A 21,862-nucleotide genomic window follows, 5' to 3' on the forward strand; every position below is an offset into this window, starting at 1 on the left:
ATGGTTGTCTTATTCTCCCTTTCTTGCGAAAAAGGTAATTCTTGTTTGACTTTTCTGGAGATGTTAAGTTGACTTTTTACTAAGTTTTCGATCCCATTTGTGAGAACAATTTTGATTTACATGCCGAATCTCAGACTTATTTATATTCAATTCAGGGTTCAGGTCCACTGTCGAAGAGAATCAAATGAGCTTCGATCATGATATGATCAACAATATACCTGATTCGTTGTTATGTCAGATACTCTCAAACTTGTCCACCAAGGAATCGGTTTGCACTACCGTTTTATCAAAACGATGGAGTAATCTATGGTTACATGTTCCTGCATTGGACTTAGATTCTAATAAATTCCCTGATGATCATGTCTTTGTGAGTTTCCTAGATAAGTTTCTAGGATCTGACAATCACCAACATTTGACTAGATTCAACTTGACCTACGCGGTTTACGACCATGATCTATCTCGTTTCAAGTCTTGGATAGATCCTGTGATTAGGCGTCGAATTCGCCATCTTAATATTCATAGTGATGCTGATGAGTTAGTTAAGATGCCTCTATCTCTCTATTCCTGTGAGAGTTTGGTGAGCTTAAATCTCTAGCTCGTAGGCTTGGATCATCCCAAATCTGTTTTGCTTTGTAATTTGAAGATTATGCAACTAGACAAGGTCAGGTACGATGCTGATTCGTCTCTGGAAACTCTAATATCAAGTTGTCTTGTTCTCGAAGAGTTAACCATAGTTCGTGACCCCGGGGATTGTCTTGAAGCTGTGTGTGTGCGTTCACAGCCACTTAAAAAATTCATACTGGATGTTGAGCATTACGGACGTGAAGAACATGTTGTTGTTACAATAGATGCTCCAAGGCTTGAGTATTTGACTCTAATCGATCTCCAATCTGAAAGTATCATTATACATAGTATTGGTCCCTCTACAAAGGTAGACATTGGTGTTATCTTTAATGTGAGATATGGTGAGCCATTGGACCCAGCTGATTCTTCCAAGATTACTATGATCGGTAAATTTCTCACCGGATTATCTACAGCCGACGAAATTATCATCTGTCCCGGAACTATAGAGGTATATATATCATCTCTCCTGGGACTATAGAGGCTTCGCGTTGGCTGTCTCAACCTTATATTATTTATTTTCATACGATAATTCTAGTTTTGTTTTCTATTTTTTTCGTTTATAGTTTCTTTTTCACAGATTATAAAATATTAAAATCGGGTATACACAGAAATATATATATATATATATAAATGGTTGACTCAATAACATTAACCTTGTACAATTTATTTTTCACTTTTCTATGTGAACCCATGTTTTCTTTGGTTTCTCTTCGCTAACAGATCATTCATAAGTACTGGAAAATGGTACAGCTACCTCGATTCTCTAACTTGTCTCGCTTGCATGCTTGCTTGCTTTCAAGAATATTCATGAGAAATGTTGCCATCTTTCCTTGATAGCTGCCCAAATCTACACTCTGCCTTTCTGGTGCGTCTCATTTGCTCTTCCTCTCAAGTAAATAACAGTACTGAGACTTATAAAACGAAATCTCAAACTTCCCTTGGTTATATATACTATCAGGAATTCTATTGGTTTCCAAAATCAGAGCAGATCCATCTTTCATCTGTGCCACATTGTTTCCTATCATCTCTTGAGTTTGTTCACCTAAAGACAGGATACGTCCTAAACGAGCAAAATCAACTTACAGTAGCATCGAGTAAGATGAAATTGGCAAAGTACTTTCTAGAGAAGGGTGCAGCTCTAAAAAAATCGACACTATCTTCCAGTTTCGGCAGCATTATCAAAAAGATCAAATCGATTCCAAGAAGCTCTATGAGCTGTCAAGTTGTCATGGTTTAGTTGAAGCCAACTTACCTCTCTGAAGTATACTTTGTGTTCGGTGAAGATTGAAATCGTTACAAGAGCTGCTTCTGTCGTCTCCAAAAGGGCAGTTGTGCATCAAGAAGTTGAGCCACAAAAAAATTGGGCTTCGAACAATGTTTCTTCAGGATTTTTATTTATTGGTTCTTATATTCAATTGATTGTCTAATAAACTCAGTTGTTTTATCTCTGTTTATTCACAAGGAGTGTGTACATAAATGTGTGAAGTTGCTTAGCTGCCTGGTTTCTTTGTGTTGGTAACTTGTGTTTGTAAGGTCTGAGATGGCGAGCCGCTATTCGAGGAAAGAAACTGGTAATCCGAGACTTCAAGTCTATCGTGGATATAGAAAGATTATGGATCGTAAATATATTTTTCAAAGATTTGATTTTCTTGATTTAACTTTTGGACATATGAAACATGATACGAAGTCTAAATATATTGACATTTAGAAGATCATAGCCCTAAAGACTAAAGAAACAAGATGAAAGATGAGACCTCAAACACAGCGAAAGACGAAACATATGAACGATAGACAATAATTTTTTTTTTATTATATCATAAGAAATTAAAAAAAAAAGATACGAAAAAGTTATGAAATTATTCCAGCGAACTTTTGGACACAAATGCTTTTGAAGATTTCAGTATTGTAAGCTTTATCAGGATAGACAATCAAAAGACAATCGGGAAGTGTTTTCACTGCTTTGCAACAATCTATTGATAGCCATCTGGTATCTTTGTCCGCCGCTAATTTCACCGCATCAAAACATCCCGGCACATTATCTAATGCCGATGTATCGGTACATATGCTCGAATTCGGCTGAGCTTCTTCGGGTGGTTGGCACATCAATGTTACGATTAGGGCTAACAAGAAAAGCATCACTTTGGTATGTTTTGATGTCATTTTTTTATAAAAAAAAAGAAAAGGAATTGCGTAGGTTTGGATTCTATAGAATTAGATGTTGTGTAGGGAGTTTTCTTGTATATATACATGATGACTACAAGAAAACAGAAAAGATTTGGAAAGTTCATATATTTGTTGACTTCTACGCATATTCACAATATATATGTATGTATATTAATTATGTGATGTTATCAAGGAAAGTATATATTAATTAGCTCTTTGCCTCTTTCCATTCTACTTTCTTTTCTTCATTCATATCTCGGGGAATCATTCATTTATGCTTTAAACACAACTAAATTTAACTGATGAATATTAATTTAGGTTTGTACTTTTGTAATCTAAGACACAAATATTTAGATACACACTATAACTATAAGTTAGCAAAGTACAACTGTCGACGAGTTCGCCTTAGTAGAAGAGTGCTTTAAACACCTAAAGTAATGTTTCCTTCGGAAATATGTAGCATGATATTAGTATATTACTCTTTTTTCTTATTCGTTTTACGATCTATCTTTCATGTTCTTGATCGGTCATAAAATCAATCTACACTTCATATGAAAAAGTTTTAAATAAAAAAACCGCCCCATAAAATCAAGCTCCTTCGTTAGTTACGTGTGGCCTCCTTAGCCTCGCTTTCTTGTGATTACTTATCCCTTTGTTTCAGATCAAATTAAAAGATAACTTGATGTTTTATTGATTGTGCTTGTTACTTTATTCAACACGGTATCTCATCATCCTCCAATTCCATTCAATCGATGATTGGAAACTCATATATAGAGAAGCTTTTTTTTGGGAAGATGAATAAAGAAGAATATTCTAAGAAAAAAGCATGTAGGTCCCCTTTATAATACATTCTCTAATTAAACGAGAAAAACTAACTGATTTAGAATCAAAATCAAAAATCACGAAACGAAGAAAAATGGCATCATTAATAGTAGTAATTTTACTGAGAGTTACAATGCTGTCATCAAATCTTGAACCAATAGATATGATCATGATTCATGAATGATTTATTCTATGTAGCAAACATAGTGACCTGAAAATGAAATACATAAATGCTACTTCATCATATGCCATGTAGAGATAAATATATATATATATATATATATTGTATATGATGTTATGATCATAGTTTCATACTATGTGAACCATCATTCGTTACCATCAAATATGTCTTCGCCGATTTGCATAATACAGTAGCATGATCATAGATGTCTTTTATTAGTCTTCTCAACTCAAAATTTTTACTGAGGTACTTTTTCTCAGTATACAATCACCAAATGTATTTTGTATAAAAAGATGTTATGTGAGAAATTTGGGAAAGAGCGTCTTGGTTCAAATTGAACCATTCAACCAACAATCTTTTTTAAAAAAAAAAAACCATAGCACAAAAGAACTATGATTTAGTTTCAAAAGTAACCAAAAGCAAGAAAAAAGAAGCTATTCTTGCATGACTCAATATAAATCTATAAACTTCACACTAAACTTACACCATACTCCTACTTAAATACCTCAATCACTTATCTCAAATTCCACACCATTCCTTCTCAAATCATCACCAAAAACACATTGCATACCAAACACAAAATAAAGACAATGGCTCTTCTTGCTTTCTTCCTCTTCACCATCCTTGTTTTCTCAAGTAAGTCATCTTCTTCATCCAAGATTCAATTTTCATTTTTTTTTTGTTTTATCCCGTTTCAATCCGATTCTTCAATCTTTCTTTGGTTTTTACAGGTTCATGTTCCTCAGCGACTCGGTTCCATTATCCGCACAGGTACATGCAGAGGAAAGCAATGCTAGATTTGGCCAGCAAGATTGGTATCAACTATGGTAGACAAGGAAACAACCTCCCATCGCCTTACCAATCAATCAATTTCATCAAATCCATCAAAGCCGGTCATGTCAAGCTTTACGACGCCGATCCGGAATCTCTCACACTCCTCTCTCATACCAATCTTTACGTCACCATAACCGTTCCTAACCACCAAATCATTTCCCTCGGCTCAAACCAAACCACAGCTGAAGATTGGGTCAAAACCAATATCCTCCCTTATTATCCACAAACACAGATCAGATTCGTCCTTGTCGGAAACGAGATCCTCTCCGCTGAAAACAGGAACATAACTGCGAATCTTGTACCGGCGATGCGCAAAATCGTGACTTCTCTTAGAGCTCATGGTATTCACAACATCAAAGTCGGGACACCTTTAGCCATGGATTCTCTCCGGTCTACGTTTCCTCCGTCGAACTCCACTTTCCGGGAAGATATCGCCGGAGAATTGATGTTGCCGTTGATGAAGTTTCTTAACGGAACAAACTCTTACTTCTTCATCAATCTTCAACCTTACTTCCGCTGGTCAAGAAACCCTATGAACACCAGTTTAGATTTCGCTCTGTTCCAAGGAAACTCAACTTATACCGATCCTCATACCGGTTTGGTTTACCATAATCTTCTTGACCAAATGTTGGATTCGGTTATCTACGCCATGACCAAACTCGGTTACCCACACATCCGCATCGCAATCTCAGAAACCGGATGGCCTAACTTCGGTGACATCGACGAAACCGGAGCCAACATTCTCAACGCAGCGACGTATAACCGGAATTTAATCAAGAAGATGACTGCAAACCCACCAATCGGTACACCAGCTAGACCCGGTTTACCTATACCGACATTTGTTTTCTCATTGTTCAACGAAAACCAAAAATCCGGTTCGGGAACACAGAGACATTGGGGACTCTTGCATCCCGACGGTACGCCAATCTACGACATTGATTTCACCGGTCAAAAACCCTTAACCGGGTTTAACCCTTTGCCTAAACCGACGAACAACGTTCCGTACAAGGGTCAAGTGTGGTGCGTACCGGTCGAAGGAGCCAACGAGACTGAGCTTGAGGAAGCTTTGAGGCTTGCTTGTGGCCAAAGCAACACGACGTGTGCGGCTTTGGCTCCGGGAAGAGAATGTTACGAGCCGGTCTCTATTTATTGGCACGCAAGCTATGCGGTTAGCTCATATTGGGCTCAGTTCCGTACCCAAGACGTTCGATGTTACTTCAATGGATTGGCTCATGAGACCACGATCAACCCTGGTGAGCCATTCATTTTTAATTCTCTAAATTGGACAAAAATAACCTTGCTTGCAAGGGTATTTATGGAATATACGGTAGCTGACAAAGCTATATTTTTGATTTTTTACAGGAAATGATCGTTGCAAGTTTCCGAGCGTTACTCTGTGAGGACTAAGGAAAATGAAATGATCAAGGCTGGATTATACTATTACAATAGTGTTGTTGTTCATCATTATTATACCTTTTCTGCTTCATGTTTCTTGATGTTGAGAAAAAAAAAAATCAAATAATTAATGAAGAAATTTTTTTCCTTACAAAGGAGATCACATTTTCTATGAGATTTACATTAAACCTTCAATCCTTGAACTCTAAGCATCTTATATAATTTTTTGGTTGAGTGTTAACATAAAACACCAAATACAAACTAAAGATTAGCATTTTGAATTAAACCCTTAAACAAAAAAGAAGGTTAGCATTTGAAATTCGCAATGACAAGTTAAGATAGATGTTTGTATCCCAAAAACGTGGTTTTTCTTTTGAATTTTGTTTAGACTTATAAATAAATACAAACACAAACGCATATCAGTTTGAAACAATTTAGATGTTAAACCAAATGATAATGGATTAGTGATTCTCATTTGTCAAGGAGTTGTCTTGTTGGTCTATTAAAAGTTTCGATTTCACTGAAACGTGAAAGTATCTAACCACTTTCACTTACTTAGTCGAAATGGTAAATATGTTTTAGACTAATTTAAAAATTCTTCAATCGATCGTGTAGTAAAAAACGAGGATTATTCCTTAGCTATAAAAAACAACAATTTGGTCCTTAATAAAGAACATGGAATCATAAATCTCATTACCAAACTATTAGTTAAGAACTAAAACAATGTCGCATATTGCAGGTGATTGCATTGAATTACGCCTAAGTTTTCATATTGGATGCCAAATAAATAAAAAACACAAAAACAGTAAATTTGGAAGAAAATCGACTCAATAATTAATTCTCTTCCAGTGACCGTTCTTTACCAGTGAAAATTGTGTAATCAAGACAACGATATGATTGCGTTACTCAGCATCTTACTTGTTTCGAGATCTCTCTCTGTTCTGTCTCTTCTCTGAGGTCCCCCCAGTCTTCTCTTGTCGTTATCTTCAAATGCAACTTCACCTGAAACCGAAACCGAATCATTCCTTCTTCATCGCCTCTTCCTCCTCCTTACCTCGCGCGTCGACGATGGCGTCGACTTCTTTGGGACCTCCGACTCTAATCTCTCACTGCTCTTCTTCTCGTAAAGTTCCTAAATTTCGGTTCAGATTAGTTTCGGGTCACGATGGATTTGGTCGCCGAGTTCGATTCCCTTCATTAAGGCGATTTCGGATTCACTGCGTTTCCAAGGCGAGTTCAGATTCCTTCGTTTATCTTAAATCTCGCTTTTGGGTTCTTGGAATTGTATAATACCCTTTTCACTTTTTATCTCGAAAGTTGTCAAATCGGTGAAGAAAGTTGCTTTCTTTATGTAATCATTAACACGTTTAGTGATTGATCAAGAAAGCTATTCAAAATTACATCTTCTTAAGTTTTTGTTTGATGCAAAAGTTTGTAGCTTTTGTAGTTTCTGTTCAGGTGTGTGTATGTTCATTTAGTGTCTTTTTTTTTGGGCCGTTGTAGTTTATCGTCACTACCCTTATCTGTTAACATCAGTTTTCGGTATGTATGATTCAGGAAAAGGAAGTGTGTATCCTCGAAAGCTCGTCACCGTCAGGAGATGCTGCTCTGCGCTCTAACGAATGGAAGGCTGTTCCTGATATTTGGAGATCATCTGCAGAAAAGTATGGTGATAAAGTTGCATTGATAGATCCATATCATGACCCACCTCTGAAATTGACGTACAAGCAGGTAAAATCTTGACTACAGCGAGAGGATATTGCGAAGTCATTCCTTACTAGCGCAGAGAAGTTAATTGACATTCTTGTTTAGATCCTAATGATGATCCAAATCCTGGATAGTTTAAAGTATTCAAATTACGGTTTACAACGCTTTTAATCAGACATGTTTGTAATATGATATTGTGTCTTAGGATCTTAGCACCAAGATTATTTCAGTTACTATGCTCTTGGTTAATTCTTTGGTGAGCCTTCATCTTATTTACTTAATGTTCAGTTGGAACAAGAGATTCTGGACTTTGCTGAGGGCTTACGAGTAGTTGGAGTGAAAGCAGATGAGAAGATTGCACTTTTTGCTGATAACTCCTGCCGATGGCTTGTTTCGGATCAAGGTATGCGGTTGATGATATGGAGCACACTAGAATTTTAGCAATTTATAGGAAGAGCATGAAGCATTAACTTATAAGGATTGATTTCATCAAAATTTGCATTGCCAAGCTTACAAATTAACAATAAAAAAAAAAAACAATCTTTCGAGATACGTTTGAGATGTTTCTGCTTTTTTCTATTCGTCCTTATAAGTTTGTAGTTCTTCACACACCCAACCACCTTATTAGTATCTTCCTTATACATCGAAGGACCAATGATTTCTGTCTATCAAGTCTTATAGGAAATGTTACGTGATACTCTCTCAGTTTGTGAGAAGCTCACGGTGCTAGCTTCGCTTAGCTATCTTTAATTTCATTTTATCACTTTATGCAGGTATAATGGCCACAGGAGCAGTCAATGTTGTCAGAGGATCTAGATCATCCGTTGAAGAGTTACTGCAGATATACCGTCATTCTGAAAGGTATGCTTAAACTTTTTTGATTCTTTTGTTAGATGTAAATATCATACCTACTCTTGAGATGTGAAAAAGTAACTTTATTATAAACACTACATGCATTCAATCACGGTATACTAGCCTAATTTTTGTACTGTTTGTATCACAGTCTTCAGATGTATCTGATGGTGCTGCTGAGTCTAAGATTTCTTAATGATTGACAAGTTTTGGTTCCTGTTTAGGAAATGCATTTCTGATTTGGTGTAATTTTAGCTAAACACCTCAAATTCTCATTTATATTATTGCATCAGCGCTCCTGTAAATTCTAATGGTTCACAGATATTCTTGGCTGATAGACAGTGTCTCTTCAGTTATCTGTGCCAGAGTTGTTTGCAATATAGAGATCAAGAATTTCGAGTGATCTGTATTGCAGTGTAGCCCTTGTTGTGGATAATCTTGAGTTTTTCAACCGCATTGCTGACACATTTACTTCCAAGGCATCTCTGAGATTTTTGATACTTCTCTGGGGTGAGAAGTCATCATTGGCTACGCAAGGGATGCAGATTCCAGTTTACACTTACACAGAAATTCAAAACCTAGGACAGGAGAGACGTGCGAAACTCTCAGGATCTAATGATACCAGTACGTTGAGGCATCTACCTTTTTTTCCAAGGTCCTAAAAGAATAAACTTCTAATGCTAACAAATAAAATGACTGCAGGGAAATCTGTATATGACTCCATTAATTCAGATGATACAGCTGCGATTATGTATACAAGTGGTACCACGGGAAATCCTAAAGGCGTTATGCTTACACATCGGAATCTCTTACACCAGGTTCAAGCGTTTATTTGGTGATTATGTTTTTGTATATACTAAATTTTCTTATTAAGAATTAGGTTTGAGCTTCTTAATGCTTTTTTTTAAACACTTTCCAGATAAAACATTTATCGGCATATGTACCTGCTCAAGCCGGCGATAGATTTCTAAGCATGCTGCCATCATGGCATGCCTATGAACGTGCTTGTGAATACTTCATATTCACATGTGGTGTTGAGCAAATGTATACGTCTATAAGATTTTTAAAGGTGATTCTCATCATCCATTTTTTTTCAGTCAGTATGTTTTGCAGTCATTGTGCTTATGTCGAGTTGTGTCAGTGTGATACTTGAGTCACTTCCTGAGATCATTGTGCCATGAAAGTTTTGAAACGCGCTCTTTACCCTTGAAAGTGGGAAAATGTGAATTTTTTTAACTGAAGAATGGTGGAAGTGTATCATTGAATGTTTCTCCTTTTGGATTTAATTCATTTCATTTGGTTTTCTTTTGGTATAGGATGATTTAAAGCGGTATCAACCACACTATCTTATTTCCGTTCCGTTAGTATATGAGACACTTTACAGGTTCGTCAATTTTCAAGTTAAAAGTTTGCAAAATAGTCATATTACGTGATCTTAATCATTCACTACTTCTCAGCATTTTCAAACATGAGTTGCTTGTTAAACATCATTGTTTTCTCTCGTTTCTTTGTTTCCTCTTTGATCACTGCAGTGGGATTCAAAAGCAAATTTCCACAAGTTCTGCTGCTCGTAAATTCCTAGCACTTACATTGATCAAAATCAGCCTGGTATATATGGAGATGAAGAGGATCTATGAGGTTCCATGACACATATGTTCTTATCTTATGGTTTCTGTTAAAGAGTTTGTCTGCTTATTCCCAATTCTTGGTGCCTGAATTACTGATTTGGTCGTTGCTCTGTTTACAGGGTATGTGTTTGACAAAAGAACAAAAGCCTCCAATGTATATTGTTTCTTTGGTGGATTATTTGCGGGCAAGAGTAGTTGCTGCCTTATTGTGGCCATTGCATATGCTTGCTAAAAGCCTAATCTACAAGAAAATTCATTCTTCTATTGGGATATCAAAGGTAGTACACAAATTCTGTTTCTCTTACCAAAATATTTCTGGGTGAGGCTGATATGATTTTCGTTTCCACAGGCTGGTATTAGCGGAGGTGGTAGTTTACCCATTCATATTGACAAGTTTTTTGAGGTTAAGCCGTCTATGATCTCTTTTTCCTTTTATTGCCTTGGAACAAGTTTTGTTATGTAAAAGACTTTGTTCCAAAATCATGCAGGCCATTGGTGTGATTCTACAAAATGGTTATGGGTTGACAGAGACCTCGCCGGTTGTCTGTGCTCGGACACTTAGCTGTAATGTAAGTCACTCCTGCTTCCAATTTTTCAATCGAGTTTTGAACTCACAACGATTCAAATGTTCTTTTTTGAGTTCTTTTTTTTGCGCACGGAGCTTCCAAATCAATCAAAAACAGTAATAATCGAATACAACTTTGTTTTTGTTTTTTGTTTCCTTATATGACATTACAAGCAAGCTATTAGCTGTCATGTCTTTTTGTTCCATCATTTTCCGTTTTCATAGACGTAATACTGTAATCTTTGTCGTCTTTTTGTTTTTTAAATGAAGGTTCTTGGCTCAGCTGGGCATCCAATGCATGGTACAGAGTTCAAAATTGTAGATCCGGAGACTAATAATGTTCTCCCTCCTGGTTCAAAGGGCATTGTCAAAGTCAGAGGCCCACAGATAATGAAAGGTTATTATAAGGTAGTAGTATATTCAAAACTTACTTTAGTTTCATAAAGTTACACACAAGTTTAAAAAACCAAGCTCATTTCTTCTGAATTATCTGCTAATGAGCATAGATATTCGCTTACCTGTCTAATGCATATTTTTCTTTCTTTTCACTCTCTCGTTTCCTCACATTTAAGTATCACTATGTTATATGTTATTGTGTTAAGGGATTTTGCATTGGTGGTTTTGACTCATGTTTCTGTTGGTGTGTGCTGCAGAATCCATCAACCACCAAACAAGTTCTAAACGAGAGTGGATGGTTCAATACAGGAGACACGGGTTGGATCGCTCCTCATCACTCAACAGGAAGGAGTCGCCGTTGTGGAGGTCTTATCGTTCTTGAAGGCCGTGCCAAAGACACAATTGTACTCTCTACAGGTATAATCCAAGTCTCAAATATGTTCAAAATCAGACTAAATAAAAAAAACAGAAACTGGTCTTTATGTTGATATAACATTGTATCACTCTAGGTGAAAACGTGGAACCATTGGAGATTGAAGAAGCTGCCATGAGAAGCAGATTGATTGAACAAATCGTTGTTATTGGACAGGTTCTTGATATTTCTTGAAGACAATCACAAAAATCTTTGAAAAATGGCCATTTTCGCTTATTTGTTTGATCGGTCACAGGATCAACGTCGTCTTGGAGCTATCATTATCCCAAACAAAGAGGAAGCAGAGAAAGTAGATCCTGAAACATCCAAACAGAGCAAAGAAAAGCTAAAGAGCTTAGTTTATCAAGAACTGAGGAAATGGTAAAGAAAAGAAAATTACTTTTTAACTTGAGTTAAAAGGTGTTTGATCTTATATATTCACTCTGTTTAAAACAATGTTGCAGGACATCAGAATGCTCGTTCCAAGTCGGACCGGTCTTGATCGTGGAAGAGCCCTTCACGGTAATTATATCTTTAATCCGTTCTTATTGATGTGTTTTTGGCTTCATTTAGGAGTCAAAAGATCAAAAACCTTATTAAGAAAACTGGTAAACATTGCAGATAGACAATGGCTTAATGACACCAACGATGAAGATTAGAAGGGACAAGGTTGTGGCTAAGTACAAAGACGAGATTAATCAACTTTACAATTAACAACATTTTGATTAGTCTTGTTCCTACTTTTGATGTAGTTATTAATTAAACAATAAAATCATCTACTCTATAAAGAAAATGTACAAAAACAAATCAATAATTGAACATGTTATAAAGCTTGTAGATTTTATATTATTTCTAATCATGTTTATATTTAAGTCTAACCATCCAATTAGATCTGGGAATTTTCATCGAACTGAGCGAACCGAACCATCCCAAACTGAACTTTTCGGTTTTCGGATTTTGCACGGTTTTGAGGACCTAACTGATCAACAGTTTTTAAGATTAGGATCGGTTCTCATTTGGGATCTGTTTTTTTTTTTAAAACAAAAAACCAAATTATACCGAAATATACCAAAATTTATGACAATATATATAAAATTCTGAACCAAATAGCCAAATCGAACCGAATATAACTGACATTACCCGACTTTGACCGAATTTAACCATAAAATTCGAAAATTTTGGTTAGTTTCGGTGAAATTTAATATACTCGAACTAACCACCGATAACCGAACTAAACTGAATTGTAGTTTTTTCGGTTAATTTTGCTAAGAGTTTTGAGAACCGAACGAACTGAAAACCCGAAACCGAATTCCCGGCTTACATCCAATTAAGGAAGGAATCGAAATATGTGAGAATTTTTGTAAAATAGATATTTGAGTTTTAACATAAATACAGAATCTCTGGAAACCACAAAGCGACAAACAGCTGATGAATGCTTATCCCTCACTATCTTCATCAGCTCAAGCTCTGCGCGAGAAATCGAACCCTAAACACTGCAAAATCCCTCCATGCTCAAATCTTCAAGATCGGGATCATTCAATGTTGCCCTTTGGCCAACACGCTCGTCAACGTCTACGGAAAATGCGGCTCTGCTTCTCATGCTCTCAAGTTGTTCGACGAAATGCCTCACAGAGACCACATCGCTTGGGCCTCTGTTCTCACAGCTCTTAACCAATCAAATCTCTCCGGTAAGACCCTCTCGTTGTTTTCTTCTAGCAGTGGGTTGTGTCCGGATGATTTCGTGTTCTCGGCGCTTGTCAAAGCCTGTGCTAACTTAGGATCTGTTAATCACGGTAAGCAAGTTCATTGCCGTTTCATAGTCTCTGAGTATTCTCATGATGATGTTGTTAAGTCATCACTTGTTGATATGTACGCAAAATGCGATTCACTCGATATGGCCAAAGCGGTTTTCGATTCTATAAGAGTGAAAAACACAATCTCGTGGACCGCTATGGTATCTGGATTTGCGAGAAGCGGAAGAAAGGAAGAGGCTTTGGAGCTTTTCAGGGAGTTACCAGCCAAGAATCTGTATTCTTGGACTGCATTGATCTCTGGTTTTGTACAGAGTGGAAAAGGGCTTGAAGCTTTTTCTGTATTCACTGAAATGAGGAGAGAAAGAGTCGACATTTTGGATCCTTTAGTTCTTTCGAGCATTGTTGGTGCTTGTGCTAACTTGGCAGCTTCCATAGCAGGGAGGCAGGTTCATGGTTTGGTTATCTCTTTAGGATTTGATTCTTGTGTGTTTATCAGTAACGCTCTTATAGATATGTACGCGAAATGCAGCGACGTTATAGCCGCAGAGGATATTTTCAGTAGAATGCGTCACAGAGATGTGGTTTCATGGACATCGCTTATAGTTGGAATGGCTCAGCACGGGCGTGCTGAGAAGGCATTGTCCTTGTATGATGATATGGTTTCTCACGGTGTAAAGCCTAACGAGGTCACATTCGTTGGTTTGATATACGCATGTAGCCATGTTGGTTTTGTGTCTAAAGGCCGTGAGATTTTCCAAGCAATGACCGAGGACTACAGGATTCGTCCTTCCTTGCAGCATTATACATGTTTGTTGGACCTTCTGGGCCGGTCTGGACTTCTTGATGAAGCTGAGAGCTTAATCCATACAATGCCGTTTCCTCCTGATGAACCAACTTGGGCTGCTTTGCTTAGCGCTTGTAAGAGACAGGGGAAAGGTCAAATGGGTGTAAGAATCGCTGATCTTCTCTTAAGCAGGTTTAAACCTAAAGATCCTTCGACTTATATACTTTTATCAAACGTCTACGCGAGTGCTTCTTCGTGGGGGAAAGTATCAGAAGCAAGAAGGAAGCTAGGAGACATGGAGGTTAGGAAAGATCCAGGGTATAGTAGCGTGGAGGTTAGGAAAGAAACCGAAGTGTTTTACGCGGGGGAAACATCTCATCCTCTGAAAGAAGAGATCTTTGGATTGCTTAGGGAGTTGGAGGAAGAAATGAGAAGAAGAAACGGTTATGTTCCTGATACGAGTTGGATCTTGCACGACATGGATGAGCAAGAGAAAGAGAAGCTTTTGTTTTGGCATAGCGAGCGATCTGCTGTTGCGTACGGATTGCTTAAGGGAGTTCCTGGAACTCCGATACGGATTGTGAAAAACCTTAGGGTTTGTGGAGATTGCCATGTTTTTCTGAAACATGTAAGTGAGATTACAGGAAGAGAGATTATAGTTCGAGATGCTACTAGATTTCATCATTTTAGAGGAGGAAAATGTTCCTGCAATGACTTCTGGTAATGTATAGTTTCTTTGTTGTAACATTTGTTTTCAGAAATTTGCTGAGATTTTTTTGGAATTGGTCATAGTAAAGAGGGTCACGGAAAACCGAATTGTATCCCCAATAAAGACGAAAAAATGGAGTTTCATATCACATGTGTGATGGATATTATTTAGATAACAACAAAAGGGTCACTGTTTTAATCGCACTCAGTCACGCACTCACCAACTCACGAATTTAGTAACGTGCATTTACTAATATCAGTCACCAACTCACGGATATAGTAACAACGTGCACATATTTTTTAAAAATATTTTATTTTATATATAAATTTAATTTCGAAAATTTGATATTAATTTAGATAATTATAAATTCCTTAAATATAGCTTATATTTAATTTAAAATTCAAACTATTTATTTTTTGTAACTAATTTAATTCTTTAAAAGATATTAATTTAAATTACTTTAAATTTTCTTAAATATAGGTTAGATTTAATTTAACATTTAAAATTAAATATTATTTTTAGAATAACATATATGATTAGATATTTGTTAATCATATTCAATCAGATTAAAATTTTACATATTAAAAACTGATAAATATTAATATTATATGATAATTTGATGGAAAGTTTATTTTTTTTTATAGTTATAATCTTATGCGGGTTAGGTTATCAAAACATGCAAGATATTAAGAAAAAAAATATTTCAAAATTAATAAATATTTATATTATATAGTAATATGAAAAAACGGGTTAGAATTATTATTTCATAACTACGATCATTTTTGGATTAATAGAATGTGCGAGTTAAAAATATGATTTTATAATAACAATTATTTTTTATTAATAGAATAATTGTGTTGGAATTATGTTTTTATAATCATTATAATAATAATATTAGAAAAAAAATTAAAAATAAATTATATCTAAAAAAAATCTTTATCACTGTTGGAGGTGAAAACCGCACCCCGGTTTTCTCCGGTACAAACCGAGATCGGCGTAACGTAAACCCAATTCACGAAGGAATGTACCGGGAAGACTGGGCCGAGCGAATTTTTGGGCCGAGCGCAGCCCATTAAGCCGAGGTCGGCGAGAAGCTTCTCGAAGGAACTGAGAAGTTCCCCGAGTTCGGTCAGGAACGGAAAGTTTCCTAATGAGAAAAGGAAAACTCGTATGAGAAAAGGAAAAGGACCGAGAGAAAAGGAAAGTCCTCTCGGTCCCATATCGCCGAAGATGCGCTTGATGACCGACTCAGAGGATATATATAAAGGAAGATGAATCGACTCCAGAGGACACAAGATATTCCAGAGAAGATTTAGAGACTGAGAACTCATTACGCTAGATTCTTAGTTCCATAAAGTCTTAGTTCGTTATTCTTTACTTAGTAACCGAACTCAGTTGTATTCTCTCGATTCGATCTAATAAAGCCGAGTTCACCGATCTAATATACTGTTTTGCCCCTTGTCGATATTCACATATCAACAATTGGCGCGCCAGGTAGGGGGCCTAAACAGAATTTTCAGTCTTAGATCGGATTTCGGATAGATCGAATCAGCAATGACGGACCAAACCAACATTCACGAGGAAGGAAACCCTCTCGGTGGAGAGAACGCTAACGTCCCAGCGGAACAGGGAGGAGGAACTCCTGGGGAAAACACTGGAACTGTAGCCGGCCAAACCCCCGCAGCCGTAGGAGGTTATGGAACCGAACTGCTGCTCCAAGTGTTCAACGCCCAATTTGAGGCCACTAACAAAAGGAGCGAGGAACGTTTCAGCCAGATGGCAGCGCAAATCGCCGAACTCAGTCAAGCACGAACTCCCCTTCGAGTTCGGAACATTATCGACGACCTCAATACTGACGGAGACCCAGCCGGAACTATGAGGTCTACCGCAGTCGGATCAGCAAATGCACCAGCATCGGATTTGAGCCGAGACGCCGAGTTCGAAGCAATGAAGACGCAACTCCGCGAGATCACTTCGAAGATACATCAAGCAACGAGCGCGGCTACAGAGATCGAGCGCGTCATTCAGGAAACACAGAAAACACCCTTCACACCGCGCATAGCTGGAACGCCGGTCAAACACATGGAGAAACTGAAGATAAATATCTATGAAGGCAATACTGACCCCCGACACTTCTTGACATCATTCGGCATCTGCATGAATCGATACCAGTTCAAATCCGCCGAAGAGAGAGACGCAGTTCAGTGCCAACTGTTTGTGGAAAGTCTGGGAGGAGTAGCTCTCGACTGGTTCTCGCGACTCGAAGCTAACTCAATCGATAACTATAAGGAGCTGACGACAGCCTTCGTCAAACACTTCTCCATGTTTATTGGACAGAACACCAAGAACTCCGAGCTCTGGCAAATAGCCCAAGGACCAAGTGAGAGCCTTCGCGATTTCATCCAACGCTTTAAGACGATTGTCGCTAATTGTACGATCAGCGATGAAGCCGCCCTCTTATGCCTTCAGAAAGGAGCTCGGATAAAGACTAGCTTCCGAAGCACAATCACGCACAACCCTCCACAGACGTTAGAAGACGCACTACACCGAACTAATACTTATATCGCCGAAGAGGAAGAAGAAGCCGCTTATGAGCAGAGTTATTCGACAAAGCAACCCGAACGTTCGAAAGCAACAACTAACGAACGACAGTCGGGATACAGTCGAGGGTACGAAAATTGTAAGAAGTTCTACGCTAATGCGATCCAACAACCGACCAAACAGTGGAACAATAAATGGGTCCGCGGTGAAGAAGATCAAGACGAGTCCTTGTTTTGCGAATTCCATAACCGTAGAGGACATAGCATTGAAGAATGCAGACACCTGCGAGAATATCTACTCGGCCAATACCGAAAGGGGCCAATCTCAGTTGACGTTCTCCGTCGCTTAAACGCGCCAAGGAACAGTGGGCAAACCTCAGTTGACGATCTCCATCGTTTAAACATGACACGACCGAATAACGCACAGCTCGAGAACGCCATTGCTAAAGACCCACCAACTCCACCAACTTTACCGACGTTACCAGCTTTACCGAAATCCACCTGCTTTGCTCGAACAACAGAAACGCAATCGCGATGACCGAGCACAGGAGAACCATGCTCCCAAAGCAAGGAAACGCGTCAACATGATAATGGGAGCCATCGAGGTTTGCAGCTACTCGGTTCGAGCTATCAAAGAGTACAGTAGACAGGCCACCAACGCGCCCAAAGTCCCGCACGATCCGCCGAACAGAACACCTTTGGTATTTACCGAGGCCGACACAATCGGATTGCATAAACCGCATAATGATGCCCTCGTCGTCGAACTACTTCTCGACGATGTCGAAGTTAGCCACATTCTGGTCGACACAGGCAGTTCGGTCAACATTATCTTCAAGGAAGAACTTGACCAGCTCGATTTATCATCAGATAGGATTGAGCCCTTTATCGAGCCACTTACAGGTTTCGATGGAGAACACTGTATGACGGTCTGCATGGTCAACATTCCGATCTACCTCGACGGAGTCGCAAAGATTATCCAGTTGCTCATCCTCGACAAACCGGCGATCTACAACTCCATTCTCGGTACGACTTGGTTACACGCAATGAAGGCGGTCGCCTCAACATACCATCAATGCCTGAAGTTTCCGACTCCCGACTGTGTCTACACTCTCCGAGGAAACCAAACCATCGCTCGATTGTGTTACATAAACGAATGCAAACTTCATTCAGCCAATCAAGCTTGTGTCATTAGTTTGTTAGGACCGACGAACGAACTCGTCGTCCAACAGACAAAACCTAAGCAGGAATCGATCGTTCAAGTTTGCATCGACGAGCTAAGGTCAGAGCGTCAAGTCGGAATCAGCGCCGAACTCGACCAAAGCATCCGCGAGCCACTCATTCACTTTCTAAAACAGCATTCGTCCACCTTCGCATGGTGGGTCGAAGATATGCCCGAGATTGATCCACAAATCGCGTGTCACGAGCTTAATATCGATCCAACATACAAACCAATCAAGTAGAAACGTCAAAAGCTCGGGCCAGAGAAGGCACAAGCCGTCAACGACGAGGTCGAGCGGTTGCTCAAAGCAGGATCCATCACCGAGGTCAAGTATCCTGACTGGTTAGCGAACCCCGTTGTCGTCAAAAAGAAGAATGGTAAATGGAGGATCTGCGTCGATTTTACCGACCTCAATAAGGCATGTCTGAAAGACAATTTTCCTTTGCCTCATATCGATCACCTTGTGGAAGAAACAGCCGGAAACGAGCTACTCTCGTTTATGGACGCATTCTCAGGATATAATCAGATTCTTATGCATCCACAAGATCGGGAAAAGACATCGTTCATCACAGACCGCGGCATATACTGCTATAAGGTCATGCCTTTTGGTCTGAAGAATGCTGGAGCAACATACCAACGACTGGTGAACCGGATGTTCGAAGCCAGCTTGGGCGAACTATGGAAGTTTACATTGATGATATGCTCGTAAAATCGCTCGTCGCTTCCGATCACGTCGGCAATCTTCGCACATGCTTCGACATTTTGGACCAATATGGCATGAAGCTTAATCCCACTAAGTGTACGTTCGGTGTAACATCTGGAGAGTTCCTTGGATACATCGTGACACGGCGAGGCATTGAAGCTAATCCAAAACAGATTGCAGCTATACTCGAGCTCCCATCTCCGACAACCAAACGCGAAGTTCAGCGACTCACCAGACGCATTGCAGCACTGAATCGATTTATATCCCGATCAACAGACAAGTGCTTGCCTTTCTACCAACTTCTTCGCGGTAACAAACATCTCGAATGGAATGAGAAGTGCGAAGAAGCTTTTGCCGAGCTAAAGAAGTACTTGTCTACTCCGCCAGTCCTATCCAAACCCGAAACCGGCGAGACACTTTATCTCTACATCGAAATCTCGGAGTTCGCGGTCAGAAGTGTTCTTGTTCGAGAAGATTGTGGCGAGCAGAAGCCAATTTTCTACACAAGCAAATCCCTTGATGGGTCAGAGTATCGTTACCCGACTTTGGAGAAATTCGCATATGCCGTAGTTATTTCCGCGAGAAAGTTACGCCCGTATTTCCAATCTCACTCGATCGTAGTCCTCACTGACTACCCTCTTCGCACTTTCCTCTATAGCCCAAGTCAATCCGGACGGCTCGCCAAGTGGGCCATTGAACTTAGCGAGTACGACATCGAATACCGAGGAAGAACTGCAATGAAGTCTTGGCGGATTTCTTGGTCGAGCTCCCACCTGAGCTCGTCGAAGCTAATCCTGTCGTACAACCTTGGATTCTCCACGCCGATGGCTCCTCATCCCATAAAGGATCCGGCGTCGGGATTCGTCTCAAATCCCCCGAAGGAGAAGTTATCAAACAATCATTCCGCCTTGGCTTCCCGGCATCCAACAATCAAGCCAAATACGAAGCATTGATTGTCGGACTACGACTTGCCAAAAATATTGGTGCCGAGCACGTACACGCCTACTGCGACTCTCAACTTGTGGCTAACCAATTTCACGGCGAATACGAGGCCAAGAATGATCGCATGGACGCGTACCTCAAAGTCCTTAAGGATGTTGCTTCGGAGTTCTCAACCTTCGAGCTTACAAAGATACCTCGTGATGAGAATGCAACCGCCGACGCCTTAGCCGCTCTCTCGACTAATTCTGATCCCGATCTTCGGCGAACTATCCCAATCGCAGCAATCGAGCGACCAAGTATCGATACTGCTCCAAACTGCAACATCATTACACGATGACGTGATTACGAAGCCCAACCCAATCTCGCTCCGCCCCTCACCCGAAAGACAAAACCCAGAGAGGTCGTCACCGATCTCAACACTAACTTGGACGAACAAGATGACAACGGATCTGATCTCGAAGATGAGTCCAAAGGCCAACATATTCCAATCGATATTGAAGCAGAAGGTGAAGACGAGCCCGAAGATTGGACCTTAGAAATTGTAGGCTACATTGGAGATGGAACGGTCCCCGAAGATAAATGGGCAGCTCGACGCCTTAAGGCTCGAGCAGCTCGATATGTGGTCATTAAAGGCACTATCCTCAGATGGGATGCGTCTGGAGTACTCTTGACTTGTGTTCGCGGCAACGACATCATGGAAGTAATGCAGAAAGTTCATGAAGGAGAAGGAGGGAATCACTCCGGAACTCGGTCTTTGGAATTCAAGATCAAAAAAGCCGGCTACTACTAGCCTACTATGCTATCTGACTACGAAAAGTATACAACACGCTGCGAGAAGTGCCAACGACACGGCTCAATGATCAACCTTCCTACCGATCTCTTGATGACCTCGACCGCACCATATCCTTTCATGCGCTGGGCAATGGACATCAGCGGTCCTTTTCGCCGATCCACAACTCAGAAGCAATACATACTGGTCGTCACGGACTACTTCATCAAATGGGACGAAGCCGAGGCGTACCCCGAAATTCATGGAATCGACGTCAAAAAGTTTGTCTGGAAGTTCATCATCTGCCGACACGGAGTCCCGTACGAGATCGTTACGGACAACGGAGCCCAGTTCACTTCGATAATTTTCACATATTTTTGCGCCAAGTGGAAAATCCGACTAAGCTTTTCTACCCCACGATACCCACAAGGGAACGGGCAAGCCGAAGCCACGAACAAAACCATTATCGATGGTCTGAAGAAGCGACTCGATACCGCTAAGGGAACTTGGGCGGACGAACTCGATGGTGTCTTGTGTTCTCACCGAACTACACTATGACGTTCGACCGGTCAGTCACCATTCTTCCTTGCATATGGTACAGAAGCTATGTGTCCACCCGAACTCAACGTCCTAAGTATTCGTCAAACCATGCTCACTCAGCAACCCGACGCGAATAACGATATGATGCTCGACACAATCGACTTAGTCGAAGAACATCGCGAACGAGCATTACTCCGGATACAAAACTACCAACAACTGGCAGCTCGTTACTACAACAAGAAAGTTAAAGGCCGTCACTTCGAAGATGGTGATCTCGTACTTCGAAAAGTCTATAAAAACACAGAAGAAAAGAGCGCAGGAAA

General features: G+C 39.7%; 5 protein-coding genes and 1 pseudogene across 6 annotated transcripts; 5 read left to right on the plus strand and 1 right to left on the minus strand.

Annotated features, from left to right (window-relative positions):
- LOC18029917 lies at positions 1-1,861 on the plus strand (annotated as a pseudogene).
- Positions 1,862-2,472: 611 nt separating this feature from the next.
- Positions 2,473-2,784, minus strand: LOC18029918. The gene has a single exon (XM_006414752.1). The coding sequence runs from the start codon at positions 2,782-2,784 to the stop codon at positions 2,473-2,475; it is 312 nt and encodes a 103-aa protein (XP_006414815.1).
- A 1,596-nt stretch (positions 2,785-4,380) lies between these two features.
- LOC18029919 (probable glucan endo-1,3-beta-glucosidase A6) lies at positions 4,381-6,103 on the plus strand. The gene is made up of 3 exons (XM_006414753.2): positions 4,381-4,426; positions 4,522-5,877; positions 5,987-6,103. Exons 1-3 carry the CDS (start codon positions 4,381-4,383, stop codon positions 6,022-6,024), a joined length of 1,440 nt encoding a protein of 479 aa, XP_006414816.1. The 3' UTR covers positions 6,025-6,103.
- An 839-nt stretch (positions 6,104-6,942) lies between these two features.
- On the plus strand, positions 6,943-12,435 carry LOC18029920 (long-chain-fatty-acid--[acyl-carrier-protein] ligase AEE15, chloroplastic). The gene is made up of 18 exons (XM_024148917.1): positions 6,943-7,249; positions 7,577-7,750; positions 8,015-8,129; positions 8,500-8,587; positions 8,994-9,202; positions 9,281-9,396; positions 9,498-9,647; positions 9,895-9,962; positions 10,111-10,216; positions 10,326-10,484; positions 10,556-10,609; positions 10,695-10,775; positions 11,042-11,179; positions 11,425-11,584; positions 11,677-11,756; positions 11,836-11,960; positions 12,044-12,101; positions 12,201-12,435. The coding sequence occupies exons 1-18, from the start codon at positions 7,010-7,012 to the stop codon at positions 12,291-12,293; spliced, it is 2,214 nt and encodes a 737-aa protein (XP_024004685.1). The 5' UTR covers positions 6,943-7,009; the 3' UTR covers positions 12,294-12,435.
- A 569-nt stretch (positions 12,436-13,004) lies between these two features.
- On the plus strand, positions 13,005-14,842 carry LOC18029921 (pentatricopeptide repeat-containing protein At4g14050, mitochondrial). Of its 2 annotated transcripts, XM_024149747.1 has the most exons (2): positions 13,088-13,283; positions 13,343-14,842. In XM_024149747.1, the coding sequence occupies exons 1-2, from the start codon at positions 13,088-13,090 to the stop codon at positions 14,839-14,841; spliced, it is 1,695 nt and encodes a 564-aa protein (XP_024005515.1). In that variant the 3' UTR covers position 14,842. The 2 variants fall into 2 exon arrangements, with proteins under 2 accessions (XP_006414819.1, XP_024005515.1); XM_006414756.2 differs by having other exon boundaries at positions 13,005-14,842.
- A 3,108-nt stretch (positions 14,843-17,950) lies between these two features.
- LOC112082057 lies at positions 17,951-18,826 on the plus strand. The gene has a single exon (XM_024149150.1). It carries the CDS (start codon positions 17,951-17,953, stop codon positions 18,824-18,826), a length of 876 nt encoding a protein of 291 aa, XP_024004918.1.
- The last annotated feature ends 3,036 nt before the right edge of the window (positions 18,827-21,862 follow it).

Source organism: Eutrema salsugineum, unplaced genomic scaffold, assembly GCF_000478725.1.
Source record: "Eutrema salsugineum unplaced genomic scaffold, Eutsalg1_0 scaffold_1, whole genome shotgun sequence".
NCBI lineage: Eukaryota > Viridiplantae > Streptophyta > Magnoliopsida > Brassicales > Brassicaceae > Eutrema > Eutrema salsugineum.